The 18,272-nt window shown below is 46.4% G+C and overlaps 1 protein-coding gene across 1 annotated transcript in view; it reads left to right on the top strand.

Annotated features, from left to right (window-relative positions):
- Positions 1 to 18,272, top strand: part of LOC138583003 (polycystin-1-like) — a 569,194-nt gene that overhangs the window by 291,256 nt on the left and 259,666 nt on the right. The window contains exons 17-21 of the mRNA XM_069654860.1: positions 692 to 844; positions 7,246 to 7,383; positions 7,875 to 8,157; positions 12,605 to 12,821; positions 16,652 to 16,808. Coding sequence (XP_069510961.1) covers positions 692 to 844; positions 7,246 to 7,383; positions 7,875 to 8,157; positions 12,605 to 12,821; positions 16,652 to 16,808 — 948 coding nt within the window. The remainder of the gene's footprint in view (positions 1 to 691; positions 845 to 7,245; positions 7,384 to 7,874; positions 8,158 to 12,604; positions 12,822 to 16,651; positions 16,809 to 18,272) is intronic.

The following is an 18,272-nucleotide window of genomic DNA, read 5'->3' as shown; positions in this document are numbered from 1 at the left end:
CAGAGAGCGAGATGACAAAAAGCTTGGAGAAGGGGCGGAGAAGAGCCAGAGAGCATGATGATTAGAAGACAAGTAGAGAATGAGGCATAATAAGATCTGGAAGGATGAAGATGGTTGGATGGAGGGCCAGGAGAGAAGGAATAGAATGGCAGTGTAGGGAATGAGACACAGCCAAATAGCTGGGAAGGGCAGCCGAGATATCGGTGAAGAGCCAAGGAGATGGAGCGGGTGAGATCTTGGGAATGTAGAAACAGACACAGGCACAGTCAGGAAGATGAATGGAGATTTCAAAAACCTTAGATAAGGGCAGAATGCTGGAGTGGGGATGGTCAAATAAGGGGGTGAACAGAGGCCGGTGGAGCACTAGAGAGCGATCGATGGGGAAGCAGTGGAGAATTGCAATAGCTGGAGAGATTGATTGCGATACAGATGGATGGAGGGGTAGGGAGAATAGAAGAGACACTGGTAACTGGGCAGAGGGAGATAGGCGGAGATCTTCAGAAAAAGAGAAGAAATGCCCTTTTGGAGTGCAAACCTGTGCACCCCCAGTATGGCCCTCTTAATCCTCTTTCGATTCCCAGTCACCAACATATGCCACTGGAGTGCCCATCCACCCCTCTAATTAGTCTTTTACCCACACGCCCTACTCACTGCTACTGGTACCCTAATATTCATAATTATTACATTTCAGAATGTTTCTGCTCTCTGTGCCCACCATACTTTTCCACCAAAGACTGGCACCAACATCACCATCCCCAGCACCATGCTGTGTGTGGGCGCCACCTACGTGTTCACCCTGACAGTAAAGAAGGAGGGGCGCCAGCCTGCATCCACGACACAGACAGTAAGTCCACCATCTCGTGCTCAGTGAGTGACAATGCAGGTGGGCCCCATTGAAGAGATGTCCTTCTGCTTTAAAAAGCCACCACCACCCGGTACATCTGTACCCTTCCCTCCTCTGTCCCCCTCTGTAACCTCCCCCCGCTGTGTATCTGTTCTGTTGTTACCACTGAAAAGCGCTCTGATTGGTGTATACCTCAGTAAAGCGCTCTGATTGGTGTCTACCTCTGTAAAGCGCTCTGATTGGTGTATACCGCTGTAAAGCGTTCTGTTGCTTCTCGAAGCTGGGTCAGCGCTCAATAAATACCACAATAATAATAGAAAAGGGCACGACCCACGTTCTCCAAATAACAGAGGAACGTTGATTGGTTCCCAAAATAAAGAAAGGTTTGAAGAGAGCTTTATTTAAGAACTTTTGTGGACCTTCTCCTTTTGGTGTATTTAAGTTTAGCTCTTAAAAGTCACTGTCACTAAAAGAAATTAGATGAATTTACAATAATCTTTACAGCTGATCACTGGTGAACTCTAGACAAGAGAAGTAGCTACAAGCACTCTTCACATGAACCCCATCGTGAAGGTAAGTACTAACGACATCCGGAAGGAGTGATAGATAAAGCCTGTTGTCAAGTTGCAAAAAGGGAGCCATTTTATAGGCAGCCGAGTAGTGATGTTACAGGCAAGACGCAATGCTTTCACACTTTGCTTTACTGCTTCTGTATATTTTCAATCACTTTGAGGGCATTCACTTTTCTGCTGCACTTTCCTCCAGTGTCTCCAAAGTGCGCTTTGTTTTATGCGTGCATGAGATTTCGATGCAAGTGCAAAAGAAACGGATTCCTGTGGACCCCGCCTCGGTTTTCGGAGGAGGATTCCATAGGAATCCCTCATAAATGAAGTCCATTTTGCAGGAAGTCTGTCAAGCATCATTTTCAGGCAGCTTTGACATTTTGTGCAAAATGGAGCGTAAAATGAAAGAGTGGAAGTGATTGTGCCTGTTTTTACTCTTTCATTTAACGTGTAGAATTGCGTGCAAGGGATTCTACAGCGTGTAAGTGCTAACGTTGGTGGTCCCTTGCATGTAAGTTGCACATTTTATAAAATAAGTCACACTTAAAACATGTATAGTTTTTTGTTGAGAGAAGGAATACCAGGGACACGCCACGAGTTTACATTAAAAAGTGCATGAAGCCATGTTTGAGATTGTCTTCTCCAAAAAACTGGGCTAGGAAACTTCCTTTCACACACATTCCCGCTTCTGCAGGGTCAATGTATACAATGGGCCTCATTATGACTCTGGTGGTAGCCGTGCCGGTAGATATGGCACGGTTGCCGCCAGAGTCAGGAATTTACCAGGGCATTACGGCCCCGGCGGTCCTGGTAATTGCCCATTGCCGGGCACCGGAACAAATTACTCCCCATTCCCATTTGAGTCCCATTGAACTCAATGGGAATGGGGAGGACGGATCCACCGGCACTATTCATGAATGGTGCCGGTTCCACCGTCAAGGTCTGCGAGCGGGTGCCTTTCTGCCCGGCAGGTCAGACCTGGCGGGCGGGAAGGCACCCGCTCGCAGACCTCGTAGTTTGCCGGTCTGGAAACAACGGTACCGGCAACTTTACTGGTACCGTTGTTTCCGGACCAGCAAACTTGTAATGATCCCCAATGTCTAAATTGCGCGCAGGAAACCATCGAGCTTAGGTGATGTGGGGTCCCCAGCATGCAATTTTAAAAGGTCATAAGGCGGAATGGAGAAGGAAAGAGTAAAAGCCGGGCAAACTCGCTTATATTTATTTATTATTGTATTTATTTATTGTTACATGCCGAAAAGCCAACGGGCATCAGGGCGCGACAAAGACACACAGGACAGGACATATGCACACTACAACCTACGGGCAAAGGATCACAAGAGGATTATTCAAACAGCATGGTTTGTAGTCATTCATTTTCCAGTATGTCTCGTGAAATGGTAAACGCTGTCTGCAAATAAACTTTGTTGGGGGTGTTTTATCATGAATTCATATCAAATCCATATAATCAAGGCACAGTCCATAGGAATACATGTGTGGTTTGCCTGTGTGAAAATGCCATGCAGGCATGCCAGGAAACACACTGGCAGGACAGAGGAAGAAACGCATGGCAGCTCAATGCCCCGCCTCCATCTTGTCTCTGCATCAAAATGAGGCAGAGCGGTACATCAAGGCATAAAAGCATTACACCCCGCTTTACCTCTTCACCCCAAATAAGATACGCCTGCTAGTGGGCTCGGTAGATACTTCCAAACTGTTTTCCCCAAATGGTGAGACTTTCTGCTTTCTGCAGAAAACATTTTAGTAAATGAAAAAGAAAAGGTATACATTCACTGTTGTCAGGCTTGCCCCAGCCAGCCAGCCCTGTATTCCGGTTGTGGCATCACCTTCTCAAGTCTGGGCCAACAGGCAATCGTGATGCTTTTCCGGGGCCACCTAGAAGTAGGTGTGGTCGAGCACTCCAGGTTAGATCTGGGGGGTGGGGGTTTGGGCATGGACGGGAATACAGGGTAACACAGTATTACTTTATCTAAAGCAATGTCACACAGATGTCATATTAATTAAGGCTTTACATTTCATAAAGGTTCTGAAAGGTGGATTGTAGTTTAAAGGTAAGGAATGTCGTTTTAGAAAGTCTGATGGAGGGTTCTTGGGTCATGACCTTACTTGTGAAAGTAGGTCACAAAGGAAAAGGTCATCCGGCGGGACTTTCAGGTGCCATGTTTGATAGTACATAGCCCGGGGCGATCTTAGGGCTTCTATAGGCTCCACCCGAAGTTCTTTTCTCTAGAAATGACTGGAAGAGGAGACACACAACAGCTTCTGAATGGCTAAGCTGGATACTTGCCCTGCTGTTGTGCAGTTCCCCATTGTTAAGTCTAGGGCTCAATGTTAAAGATTCCCTTTGCAAAAACACAAGTGCCTTTCCCAAGGCAACTGAGTTTTGAGAACCTTACAATGTGGGTATCATTGACTATTTGCGACCGCTGGCAGACAATTTGGTTTCATAACGCTCACAAGGGTATTGTGCCATGCCTAATGTTGTTCTATGCAAAGGGAATTCACTTTCCGCAGTCAGGTTGAACATTGAATCGAGGCCTTTGGGGATGAGGCCGATATTGTATGTGGCGGCAGGCCATCGGTTTATGAAAGCAGAGGAATTATTGGTGGCTTCAGTTTCCCAAAGAGACTCACTTGAGGCTGTGAAGGGGGGGTGGATATAGGAGGTTGTACAGAAACCTGCTGAATCAGCTCAGTAGGGACCGCGATAGAACATGTGCCTTAAGGACGTCCTCATGAATGGAGGACTGGGATGCAGATGGTTAATTTTACCAGGCATCTGTCTTGATTCTAGATCCACCACAGTATGAAGAGTTTCAGATCCGTTAGTTAGTAAACACTCCAGCGAGACTGCATGTCTCCAACTTTCTCTATGATGTTCACTACTGCACACTCTCTTCTATAGTCATCCTTTTTGACCTCTCGGCAGCTTTGACACTCTTGATCATACCTCTCTCCTTTACATTCTCCAGGACCTTGGGTTTCGCAAATCTGGTCTTGCCTGGATTGCCTCCTACCTGGAAGGTTGCACCTTAAACATCTCCTGGAACTTGCAACACTCTGATCCCAACCCCGTTCCTCCCTCTATGCTGGCATCCCCCAAAGATCAGTCCTTGGTCCTCTGCTTTCACAATCTATAACTCTCACCTATGAAGGCTTATCTCATCGTTTGGCTTTCACTACTCCCTCTTTCATCTTAGCCATCTCAGAACGGATTGCCAACCGTCTCACTTAAGTCCGTCACTGGACGGCTCTCCGATGACTTCTGCTGAAAATGGAAGTCACCTTTCTCCCTGCTTCCAATGCCATGCCTACATTCCCCTCTCCTATTTCCTTTCTGCCGAACCTTCTTTCTCCCCTAGAGAAGGTTATAACCTTGTGGTCCTATTTGCTAGTCACTGGCGACTGCAACTATTCATTACTAACACCATCTCTGCTGCTCATAATAACCCACTCAACATTTAGAAAATGCATCCATTCATTACGCACCACAGTATGAACAATTCTAATCTCCACCCTCATGCTCAGTAAACTCGACTACTGCTCATCCCTACGCCTTGGTCTTCCTCACTACTCCTTCCTCTCTCCAGCCAAAGTTTGGAACATTGCTACCCGCACTCTTCACAACCTACACAGATCCCCCCTTCACATCCAGCACTATGCTGGTTGGCTCCTCATGCACAACCGCTCGGTTTTCAAGTTCCTTCTGCTAGTCTACAAAGCTATGAATGGTCTTGCTCCTCGGGTCCAGACTGCCCATATCTATGACTACTAACCATCTTGCTCCCCGTCTCTTCCTCTGCACTCTTCCCCCATCTTTACTTGCTGACCCCATCCCTCCCGTGTTGCATAATAATGTAATAAGGTAATATTGTATATTGGTACAGTACTCCTCTTTAGTTTAACGCACTTGCCCCCCTAGGTTAATGGAATCTTTGTATCTCACCAGATGTTTCATGTATTAGTATTGTTTGTTTGGATTTGTCCCTGGTCTATGTCCTACTTTGTTCAGAGCTTCATACTCTGGCTCCCCGCTTGCTCTCATCTTTGTGCTATCGTATAGGCAGTCTTCGGGGGAATGCTTCGGCCTTCTGCACGCGCCATTTCTGATCAAATGTGACAACCCTGTTCTTTACATACAATATACAAATACAAATATACTTTTCATGGATTCTGATACCTAGGGAATGATGAGCTGAAGTGGGTTAGGTGTCTGGGACGAGCGGGTTTCCTACATGGATCCAGGTCCCAGCTTGTCATACCTACCTAAGAGAGCACAGCCTGTGCATGACACACGAAGATAGCTGGCATCCACAATGCACACAGTACAATATGGCCCTAAGAGACAGGAAAGGAGAAATGAGTGTGGGGTGTAGGTACTGTGACATTATAGGAATACATATACATATTTAAAATCCTTCATGTTGTTGTATAGGATCAATGCAATCAAGTGAATGAACATGTCTTGGATCCAGTAACGCAAAACTAACACTGGATCCAGGCTCAGACTGACCTTTTTCACATTAGAGCAATACCCCAAGTGCCGGCCTAAAATGCTGGTGTGGGCTAGATTTTTGTCAAAGTGGCCCCGTTTTTTGGACAAAGTGCCCCACTTTCATGTGTTAGCTAGGAGGTTTGACCAGTGTTGCTAAACAAATATTTTTTAAAATGCACAATTTGCAGCTCATTTTACTGAGCAGCTACCCCTTGGGTACTTTTCAAAAAGGTATGTCACAAATGGAACGAATTTCCATTTGTGACAGTGGGCCACTTTGTTATTGGTGCTCGAGCCAATTTGATGCCCCAGTCCGATCCTAGCTTTAACCCATCAAGGATGAGCTGACGAGGTCTGTTTGGAAGTCTGCCACCATTTTAAAATAAAGAAACACACACACACATCCACTCCATCTTTGTGCCAACATTTTACCTGGGTGTAGTGTGCGCATTTCCATTTACTCACTGTGCTGAGTAGATTTACACAAGATGGCCACCTAGAACCACGTGAAACATGCACATGCGCCGCTGTACACCACAGATTCTTCTACAAGGTACCTTGTGCAGTCAAAATATCTTAAAAAAAAGAAACAAACATGAAAAATCCTGCATGTAGACAAATTCTCACAGTGATGTGTGCTTGCCTGCTCAGATTGCAGGCAGAGTTGGACATAATGTCTGACCTGATGACAGGCAGTGGAAAGAGGTGCTAGCTCTGCTAGCAGGCAGTTTAGGGTGCACTGCTTGCTCTGATCACCGGGAGTCGTTTAGGGAGAGTTACTTGCTCTGAATGCCCTGAGCGTGGGATGTGGTCCTTGCTCTGATCACAGACACCACTGGACAAGTTACCCGCTCTGATGGTCTGGGCCTCGCTCTGATCTCTGGCAACGCGGAATAAGGGGCTTGTTCTGATTGCAGGTAGTGTGGCAAAGGGACATAGTGCCACTTGTGGTCGCAATCAGTGTGCGATGTGACATTTGGAAAGCTGGCAAGCACTGTGGAATGAGGCATGTACTCTTATCACAGGAACTATTGGCCGAGTTACTTTCTCTGGTCACAAGCCCTGGTGCACAACTTCCTTCTTCTGCTCGCTGGCAGTGTGGAATGTGATTGCTCTGAATACAGGCATATTTGGACGGATTGCTTTCTCATTGCACTGCTATAGGAGTTGCGTATTCCGATGACAAGCAATGTTGGAGAATTTGCTTTCTGTGAACAATGACAATATTAGATAATATGTTTGCTGTGATGTAGGGACTTTGTGTGCATTGCTCTCCACAGTCACCCCTGGTGAGGGCTCTGAGTGTGTCTGTTGATCTGCAGGTCTGGATCCAGTCTGGTGCCGTCCTCCCGGTGGTGTTGGAGTGCCGCTCCTGCAGTGTCATGTCAAGTTACAAAGTCAGCAGGAGCGTCCACGTCACACTCTCAGCCCAGTGTGAAGACTGCCACAATGCCACGCAGGTAAGTGACCGCAAGCTATTAGGATGCTGCCAACTATTATCCCCCCGGGTGACATGCGGCATAAAGACCGGCTGTTGGTTGTCAACAAGCTGGCAAATGTACTGGTCAACTTCAAAAGTCAGGTGGCCACTGGATCTGCTGGCCAGATTTGTCCTTTCCTGCACTTCAATGGTTCACCGCATCGGAACTGTGCATTTGGGCTATTACGTTCCATCATGGCCCTCACATCTCTCATTGGACATCTTTTCTGCCTCATCGAAGGTCCACTGTATTATCCCCTCTGGTCCAATGATCTTGCTTCATATACGGTAGCACCCCAGAATCTCCTGGGTCACTGCCCTTTCCATGCAGGCATTGTGGTCTGAGTGCTGTTGCTCTGTTAAAGTGCAGACCTATCTCCACACGTCAGGGTATATAGATGGTCTGTTCTGTCCAATGTAGATGTTGCATATGATTTTTGATGTGATGTCTTTTCTCTCTCTCTCTTGCAGTATAAATGGACAGCCCAGAGTTCAAGTGGTCAACCTCTGACTTTGGACAATGTTACCACATCGACAGGTGATGCTAACCGGGACCTCGTTATCCGTCAGGGGGTCCTGCAGGATGGAATTAATTACACCTTCACAGTGGCGGTATTCCAGCCCGGCAGTCACCTGTGGGGTGGGTCCAGTATCACTCTGACCACCAACAACCCACCCAGCAAAGGCAGCTGCGGTTTCTATCCCGAGAAGAACATCTTCCTGCTGGAGACGATGGTGTCCTACAACTGCTCAGGTCATTGCCCAAATGCAATCCTAGTTCACCGCTCCAACCATCGCACCTGGAAGCCTCTTGCAGCACCACCCGCCTGCTCTGTCTCCATATGATCGTCCAGAGGTCCCTCCTAATGGTGCCCCTCTTTCTCACCTGTCACAAGGATCTCATGATCTGACATAATCGCATGTTAATTACAATGAATCATGCATTGGGCTTTTTATGAGCATATCCCTGTATTTATCATCCATGGGTGCACCCGTTACACCCCAGCAAATATGCGCCACTCACCCATAGGGCCTCATTACACGGATGGCGGTAAGGGTTTACCGGTACCGGTATTTTACCGGTACTGGTAAATCCTTACCGCCTTACTACAAGGTCCCTTTGCGGGTTGGGGAATTTAACGCCTGCTTTTTGCAGGCGTTAAAAACCAACCTGCAAAGGGACCCAGGGAGCTAATTACGGTACCACAATTTGCGGAACCGTAATTAGCGCCTTCCCCATTCCCATTATGCTCTATGGGGCAAAAATGGGAATGGGGAAGGGCACTGGTGGAAGGGGGAATTACCGCCCCGCCAACCTTGGAATGGGGCGGTAATTCCCCTTTCCGCCAAGGCAGTGCCGGTATTTTACCGGCATGAACCATGGCGCTAATAGCGCCATGGTTCTCCGCCATCCGTGTAATGAGGCCCATAGTCCTTTTGTTTCCCCCTTCTATGATAAAAGGCCGAGAATAGGGCAAAGGGGTAAAAGAACCCTTTGGATGCAGGCAGCCATAATGTGGAATGCCTTGCCTCTGGTGTTTGGCCTCAGGCAGGACACTCTCAATTTTTGGAAGTGGGACCTTTCTCTTTCCTGTCTAAATAGGACTCCTGCTTCTCTTTGTCTTGTGTGTCATGATCCAGTTGACCGCAGCATGAGTTCGAATGTAGAAGGGCAGTGGTAGCAAAGCAGCCATGTTACGCCATGCCTCTCTCCCAGTGCCACCCTGTGTATCTGTCATCCTGTCACCTGGAATGGCAAACCGCCAGTCTTACCTCTTAAATTACTTCATACCAGAGACGTGTCGAGGGAGTGGCCTAGGATGGCACGTACTACTACCCCTGGAATCTGACTGGCCACCCCAGGTGCCACCCCATTATCCTAAACTATGATCATTATGTATGAAATAGGATTAGACTTCGGGGGAGTATCTCGCGCTCAAGGTCAGTCTTCTTAATGTGACTATTAATGTAGGTCAAACAAATGTTCCAAATCATATAAGATGTGATGTTTTTATTCTCCAGTAAGAAAACCAGCCGACACGTGTTTCGATCCCTGGTCGTTGTCAAGGCTGTAAATTCCATGATTAAGACATAAACCCAATAATGGTAATTTACATTGCATTCAAACTGTACACACAGTCATAAAGATACATGTATTATAGGGAAAAAAATGAAATTGGATGAGTCATATCTTATTGTGTCACACACCAGGTCAGAGATGTAGGGTTGGAATCAGTGGTGGATGAGAATTTGGTTCCAAAAATGAAAGAAGGGAGAATTGCATTAAACAATGTGACAATTTGTTATGGCCTCCCATTATGTTAATTCCATCCCAATATTACGTCATTAAGTGATTAAAGAACTATAACCTCATATCATACTGTCTATATCGGATTCTGTTGTTTGGATATCTCACGAGCACCTCAATTGCTGGTCAACTGTGCACTAATGAATGACAGGATATATAATGTGATACATAAGGTGTTGAGAGGTTATAGTTCTATAATCACTTAATGACGTAATATTGGGATGGAATTAACATAATGGGAGGCCATAAAAAATTGTCACATTGCTTAATGCAATTCTCCCTTCTTTCATTTTAAGAACCAATTTATCATCCACCACTGATTCCAACCCTACATCTCTGACCTGGTGTGTGACACAATAAGATATGACTCATCCAATTTCATTTTTTCCCTACAATACATGTATCTTTATGACTGTGTGTACCGTTTGAATGCAATGTAAATTATCATTATTGGGTTTATGTCTTAATCATGGAATTGACAGCCCTGACAACGACCAGGGGTCGAAACACGTGTCTGCTGGTTTTCTTACTGGAGAATAAAAACTTCACATCTTATATGATTTGGACATTTGGAACATTTGTTTGACCTACATTAATAGTCACATTAAGAAGACTGACCTTGAGCGCGAGATACTCCCCCAAAGTCTAATCCTAATTCATACAGTCATTCACAAACTTTGTGGGAAGTTTGAGGGGGCAGGATCATCTCGCTGCCAGGTTTTTGGAATTATATTTTTCAGGTCAGGTTTTGGAAGCATTCCAGGATGGTCATTAGCGCACCGTCAGGGATCGATCCCACAGCATGAATTTCCTACTATGATCATTATGTGTGTACGTTCGTACTTCATGTCTCGGGAGGATAGCTCAAGGGCAACATGCTCGCCTTGGAAGCAAGACGACGCAAAGCAACACAGGATCGATCCCCGGATCCACGCTTAGAAACCTCTGGGTATTAACCAATCATATCCATACCCCTGCACTCAGTCAGTGTCAGTGCCCCACTTGGTCAGTGCCCCACTTGGGCCACACCATTCAAAAGAGTCTGGACACGCCACTGCTTCATACCCCCCATTTCATTTTCTTCTCAAATGTCATGACCTAGCACAGTGGTAATAATACAGAACATGATGTGTGGTTAGATTCCACATACTGCCACAGTTTTGTATTTGTGTGCGGCTTTAAATTCCAGGGATTGCTATTAGCCACTGCAAAGACACCCGCCTGTGTACCAGCCTGGACATGCTATCTAGATAATGGTGCTCGGCTGGGGTTCGAATGTGTGACCTACAAGCAAGAAACCGATGTCAGCAGTGAGTGTTACATTTCCTGAGGCCTCGAAGCCAGATAGATCTTGCATAATGCTCCTCCAGCATTACTCCACTTTCTCTCTCGCCTCCTGACCCCCCAGCAGGGACGTCATTTAGGGCTTGCCCTGGCTACCCGTGTGGTCTCCCTTGCAACCTCTAATGTTGTAATGCAAGCTCCTGGGCTGTGGGCAGCACCATGTGGCTCTTTGCTTCTGGAGTGGCTGGCTTTCTTGTTCAGGCCTCTTAAAAAAAAGAAGAAAAAAGGAAAAGGGAGTGCCACAAGTCTAACACTTTCAGCACTGACCCTAAATAAGAAAGAATAAGAATACCAAATAATGTGTCTTTCTGGAATTCTATACAATAATTGCTAGACTCATTAACGGTTTGTTTCAGGCACACTTCAGGGGTGAGCTACTGATTTAGTCTGTACTTAAATGCCTCAACTCACCCTTTCATCCTTCTGAGGTCGATAAATGAGTACCAACACAGGTTGGGTGATGTTGGGTGTATATTTTTTCTATATAAAGAACTTAGGCGTAAGTGCAATATAATAACACATCATTATCATTTGGTCATGGACGTCTGCTTGCATTCACAGTCATTTGGTAATATGGGCCTATACACATTGATCTTAATGGTAAATATTATAGTGATATCGTAACCATATTTTTCGTAGTGTACAATGCTATGTGTTGCCACTTCCTGTTTTGTCAAGGGGTGAAAGGTAGTGTTCCATCGCTTCCCGCGATATCACTTCGGGTGGGGTCAAATTACATCACTTCCTGTGATGTCATCAGGGGTCAAGGGTCATGTAATGTCACTTCCGCTACACCTGGCATTTTGGTGAAATGACGTCCCTGCCACCCAGGGCCCTCTCTCCGAACCCCCGTCTTTTCCTTTAGTTCATGGTCTGCTATAATTCTCTCCAGTAGTCCCACCTTCTCCTTCATATCTTTATCTTCCTTAAATCTCTCTCAGTATCACCTCGCTGTCTACCTCAGATCTTACTCGGCCAAGCACTGCAATAGGGCTTGCTACTGCTTTACGGATGTGAAGTTTCAAAATCAATTAACATGCACTGTGCGTCTTCTCGTATCATACTTGCCTCCACCTCAGTTTGGTTATTTATGGCCTGCCAAATCTTTCTCTCTTCATGCCATTCCTCCTTCTCAGCTAGGAGACGGCCTGCGAAACTGGCCACCATACCCTTCTCTAAGTACTACCTCTTCTCCCTGAGGTCCGAAGCTGCGGTGGATCTCTGGATATGCCACCCTTCTCCATGGACTCACACTCTACTTTCATTATCTGCCAATAACACTTCCTCTTCTGCCAGATGGAGGATCTGCCAGGACGCTCTCTGAGTGTCACCCCTGCTTACCCCCTCAACTGGACATAACCAGCCATGACAATCCCCAAAACAACTCCTCCTCCCTCATGTTGCGAGCGGCCATAATTCTCTACCATGCCCACCCCTAAGCCCCCTCATAACTCTCCCGAATAGCACTCGTGCACCTCCCTGTGTTCTTAGCACCCCCTGCATCTTTCTTTATCCCTCCCTTACCGCTCTCCTTTTTATCATTGCCTAGGTTGGACTGATGAGGATGGCAGCCTGGGGCAAGTGATCTATACCTTGCTGGCCGAGACCTGTTCCCTGGGGCAGTGCCAGCGCTTTTGCCTGTATCGTGGCACCAAGTCCTCCGTCAGCACCTTGCTTCCTGCTGGCAACAGCACCGCACACTCTACGGTTACTGTCTACTTGGAAGTGGAAGACTTACAGGGAGCCAAAACCGTCGCACTGAACCGGTAAGAAAGCACTTTTTTTGTTTTTTGGGGGTGAGGGTCCCTGCACAAACCCCCATTTCCCACCCCGAAAAATCCACCCCAACCCTTTAACCCACAGGATTTAACCCACCCTAAGTGCATGCTCCATAAAGGTTTTTGTTATAAAATATTCGATATATAATAATTCTACATAAAATATTGATATAAAGACTGCATACCATGTTTCCTTGCCCTCTGGGCCAGCCATGCTCTTTGCAGAACTCTTTCACCTTCTCCTGCTTGCTCTCAGCCCAAAGCATGTCCAACCCAAACCCCAAACCAGGTCACTAATGGCAGGTTGCCCCCTGGGCTCTGCTTTCCAGACTCTGGCTATGCCTGGCTTCTGATGGTCCATAGAGAAGTGGTGATGATACCTGGATGCTGCCTGCATAGTATTATGCTGACCTGGCTGCATAAGTTGCCATGGCTACTGTAAACTGATGAGGGCCTTCACGCTCTGTATATCAGGTGCCGTGCTGTTCTCGTCTCCCAATGTGTGGCTTCGTGGGTGGGCGATGGATCTGTGGAATCAATGAAGTGGTTCCTGTGGTTGACTGCAGGCCAGATTGATGAGTGTCGGATGTGGGCACTAGGCAAGAGTTAAGTGGTAAGGAAATACTCTCTGATCAAGAGATCTAACTTTGAGTCTTCCAAATGAATTATAACCCAGGTGTCTTGGATGGTTTTCTTGTTTTTGGGAACTCTGATCTGAACTGCTCCAGAGATGGAACTGTGTTCACACTCTCCCATCCATGTTAACTGGTGGGCATCTTAGTTCTGAGCAAAAACACATTTTGAAGACCCCAATGAGTAGCGATTCGAATTAACACCAGTCACAAATAAAATCTTAAGAATACCAGTCCGGCATAAATCAGGTTAGCGTCGCTCGTTGTGTTTCTTTAAACAGTGGAGCCTGAAGATGTGGGTGGCAACATCTTTTGTGTCTAAACACAGACCAAAGGAGAAGCAGTAGATAGATGTATTGAAAGGATAGATTGGTTTCTGTGTCGAAAACAACTTAAATGGCTCCGGATATGCAGCCTGGTAAAAGGCCAATCTTATTTATAACTGATGACATCTAGTTCAGGAAGCCATTTCTTGAATATAGCCGCCATTACTGGCCCACCACTAGGCAAGCAAAGCAATAGTTTGGAAGTAATTGACATGAGGGGGTGCACTGCTACATTAGAGCACTGGTGTATCTACAGATAACTACTGTTGGCCGCCTATGAAGGTGTGAATTAGATATGTACAGGGCGTATATGCTACAACCTCAAGTGCTTGTCAATTATCATTCAATACACCTAATTGCTGATGGCCAAATCTGCTGCAGATGGTTACGTGGGTAGGCACCAAGCCCCCTGTGTCATTTAGACAAAACTGATCAATCGAAACATAGCCAAAAACTGTGCTGATTTCTATTTGATTATAAATCCTGTTTTTGAATGCATTCCCGAACAGCTGACACGTGTTTCGACCATGGGTCTTGCTTTAGGCTGTTACTAAAATAACATAACATATCCAACATTTGAAAGACAACCATGCACCACATGTAAATAACTTTTTTTGGGGGTGGGGGGTACAACCATGTGGATTACAACATTTGAAGATGGCGATTCAATACATGTGGCCATGTGCAAACCAACAAGGGCAAAGGGGGACAGGATACACAAATCAAAAAAACGCCAAGTGAAACAATTAAGCGGTATACTTCACGCAGCATTCCAAAAAGGATACCATTGAGTCCCATCCAGTTTCAAGTAAGGAAAATTGTAAACAAAACAGAAAACGTAATGCAGTATGACAGTAAATATCTTTAATTTCATGATAGTTTAATCTGTAATAACACAATGCAGTAAGAGCTCTTGCTCGGAGATTTGCCTGCTTCGGGCCCATGGGCAAACCAAAAAAGCAAAATGCTAGTGTGGGCCAGTTTATTGGGCCAAATTGGGCCACTATTTTGGCCAATGTGGGTCAGTTTGATGAGTTACTTCACTATGTGGCTAGTAGCTTTGACCATTGGTGCTGAATAAATATTCTTTAAATTGCTGAATTGGCATAATATTTTATCAAAAAACTCCTTCTTGGGTGCTACTCAAGCAGTCTGTCATAAAAGGAATGAATTGCCATTTGCCACAGTGGGCCACTTTTTCATTGGTGCCCGAGACTATTTCATGCCCCAGTTCGACCATGTGCGGGTCAGAGTGAGATGGATATTTCACAGGTTTGTGGCGCGAATGGCGCAATCTTTCTCTGTTGGCTGCGGTCCTGTGACAAGCTTTTGTGAATTGAGCATCAAGAAGTGTTGTGTATTTCTGTTCATTGGTATGCTTATTTTTAGTGCACACTGTAATAATTTCCTTTTGGTGGTAATGTGGCATCAAGCACAGGAAGCCTGGTTACAGATGCCAAGAGAGCGCGTATAAAGAAGTCTTATTCTGTTTCCTAGCAGCAAATGAGTCGATACCAAGTTGCAATTTTGGCGGGAGAGGATCGATCACAAAATCCTGGCCCCCTGGTTCGTTCTCAATTTATTGAATGAGGACATTTCCATAGGGTGCCAATGCTCCAAGCCGTCTCTGAGACCGGGTAACGAGAGGCCCGACTCAATATGATATGATATGATATGGCATTTGTAACGCGCCTATACACAAGTGTTTCAAGGCGCGACGAGGCAAGGAAAGGGGACCAGAGGGAGGACAGAGACAATGACCTTACTAGGCCAAGTGACATTGAGATCTCTATACACAAATAGAGATTGGTCGGGTAGATGGTATTAGTCTTCATGAGAAGGGAGTCAGGGGATCAGTAGAAGCTGCTTTACAGATGGAAATGTGTTGGAAGGGCAGCTGCAAGGAGATGGGGATCATGGAGGTGTGGGTCCTGGAAAAGCATCAGCATGGAGGCAGCGGTGGGGGTTATGGATGCCTCCTCCAGCAGTCCCACCTTATCTTTTGGATGATATGTGTCAGTGAAGAGCTTGGACTACATGCCATGACAGTGCCCCATTCTGTCCTTGGGATATGTAGGCATTGGTATGTGAGGTATTGATTCTGGCTTGTGAAGTCAGTGATGGTTTCTTATGTGGGTTGAGGCGGCTTGCTTTTTCTTTTCATCCTATTGGTGTGACACAGACAGAATAGAAGGAAGTGTCTTGTTATCTCTTATACCAAGAGACATTTTATTTTTCTAACTATGGAAACAGCATTGAATGTAAAAGAGTCAAAGCAGAGCTGGCGGCGTAGCCTATTCTACAGTGCTGGAGCAGGCTATACATGTGTGGCGATACTTGTGGGATCCGGCTTAAGCTTGATATCTAATTGGGGGATTTCCCCCTACTAGGGTTAGGAGCCAGCGTTATGTCAACAAATCTAAGCAATCGGGCCTGTTCTCCTGGATTTGGGTAATGCCAGTTCCTAACTCTGGGACCAAGGGCATCCCCCCAACGCTGGTCCCTACCCCCGAGACCACCAGCAGCCACTCTTTGATGATAAAGGCACACACCGAATAGCAAGGCAAGACAGGTCTGAGTGACAGAAAAATGCATCAGCATAATGTATGAACACAAGATCCGTATAGTTAGAGAGATAAAGCATACTTAAGGCAGAACTAAAACTTTTTTGCATAGAAACTAAATATGCGCTGTTGGTGCCTGCAATTGCCTTGTTTGTCATAATGCCTACATCTCACTATTTTCGTAGCTCAGTAAGATCAACTCTTTACATTTCCATCCATATTCCTAAACCATCTTCACCTCACTCACAGCCTTGCAGAGCGTACCAGTCTAGCCTTTTCTGTCTTTCCATTTGCAGGACACTGACCGTCACCATGCCACCTGTCTCCGGATTCCAGACTGTCACCGGCTGGCTGAAGAACAAGAGCCAATCAGAGCTGTGGGGGCTGGTGCGCCAGGGAAACCCCCAGGAGCTGATCCCGTACTCCTTGGCACTTGTCAGTGCCCTAAATCAGGTACGAAGAAAGGTCTTGGGTGCATTCTAGCTGACACCCAAAGGGGTGGGTCCTGTACTTCCTGCCCACCCCATCAGCCAGGTACTATGTGCACGGTGATGGGTGACCCGTTTCCCGAACACCAAGTGGTAACCCTGTACTCCCCGGCAGTCGTGAATACCCTTAGGTCGATGCAATCAGAGAAGTGTGATCAACAGTGGTCCTACCCTCCAGGGACCATCCCACACTCGCCTGGCACATATCAATGCCCCAACCAGGTTCAAGGCAAATGTTGAGACTGCAGTTTTCCTGAACCCTCTGGCAGTGTTCTCAGCCCAGTATGAAGAAAAAGCTTAGGCTGCAAGCTGCCACACTCCCCCGGGGCTATCTTACATGATGCTATTAGGATGTGTACCAGGCAATGCTGCCACCTTCATGGTCTCCACGTGCTCTGGCGGCTCTGAAAAGGAGGGGGAGGTTAGTGAGGCTGAGACGGAAGATTGCTGTCATACAAAAAAGGTAGCAGGCGCCCCTCTCTCGAAAGAACACGGCATGATAACCTGTTCAGTGGTTATTAACCACTTTGAGAGTTCGCAGCCATCTGTTTTTTGCTCACTGTACCTTTCAACGATGGGCAATATCCATTTGCATATCAGTCTTCGTCCCGCCCACATGGGTAGTCCAGCACAAAAATGCTATGGCAATTCCCCTCTGAACAAGAGTACCAACAGCTAGCCCATGCACGTGTTTCAGCCTTGTTGGGCCTCATCAGTGAGGTGGCGCTGTGCCTCCCTGAGCACAGTGAGCAGGGAGTCCACGCCTGGTTGCCCCCAGGTAACTTAGGGTGACCAACCCCGAGTTTCTTCCAAAAATACAAACGGCTGAACAGGTTATCATGCCGTGTTCTTTCGAGAGAGGGGCAGCTGCTACCTTTTTTGTATTGTAAGATTGCTGTCATGCAGACCGGAGGAACGGTGAGCTCTGTATATGAGAAGTGTTCTTCATCATTGTGTCCAGAAAGGAGACTTTGTGCGCCATAGCACTGAGGTGTGCTGGCCATGGGCTGTGGTGTGTACCTTAGCGGTAGAGGTGTAGTGATCAGTTGTCGATCGTCTGGTGAGGGGATATTAATGTGCCAATGTTGCATTCTCTGAAGTGGTGGGTGGTGGGGGTTGGTGTGACTTTCCCTTGTAAAATTTGTTGAGAGTCAAAGTGGGTAGCTCTCTTGTTCCTGGTTGAGGTTGGTGGATGTTGTGAAATGCCAGTAGAATGGGGCTTCCTGTTGCCAGGCAATTTCTTGGTTGATTAGGGAGTGAAAAGACAGACCTTCAGGGTCGGACTAGCCTATAAGGCAACAGGGCAATTCCCAAACCAAAACCGCAAAACACAGTGCGACAATTTTCTGGGTCAAAGTGGTCCACTTCCAGTTTGATAAGTTACTTCACCATGCGGCTAGTAATTTTGACCAGTGTTACTGAATAAATA

The sequence above is a fragment of the Ambystoma mexicanum genome, chromosome 3q (genome assembly GCF_040938575.1).
Source record: "Ambystoma mexicanum isolate Mex_15411 chromosome 3q, UKY_AmexF1_1, whole genome shotgun sequence".
NCBI lineage: Eukaryota > Metazoa > Chordata > Amphibia > Caudata > Ambystomatidae > Ambystoma > Ambystoma mexicanum.
This window is presented reverse-complemented; position numbering and strand designations above follow the sequence as displayed.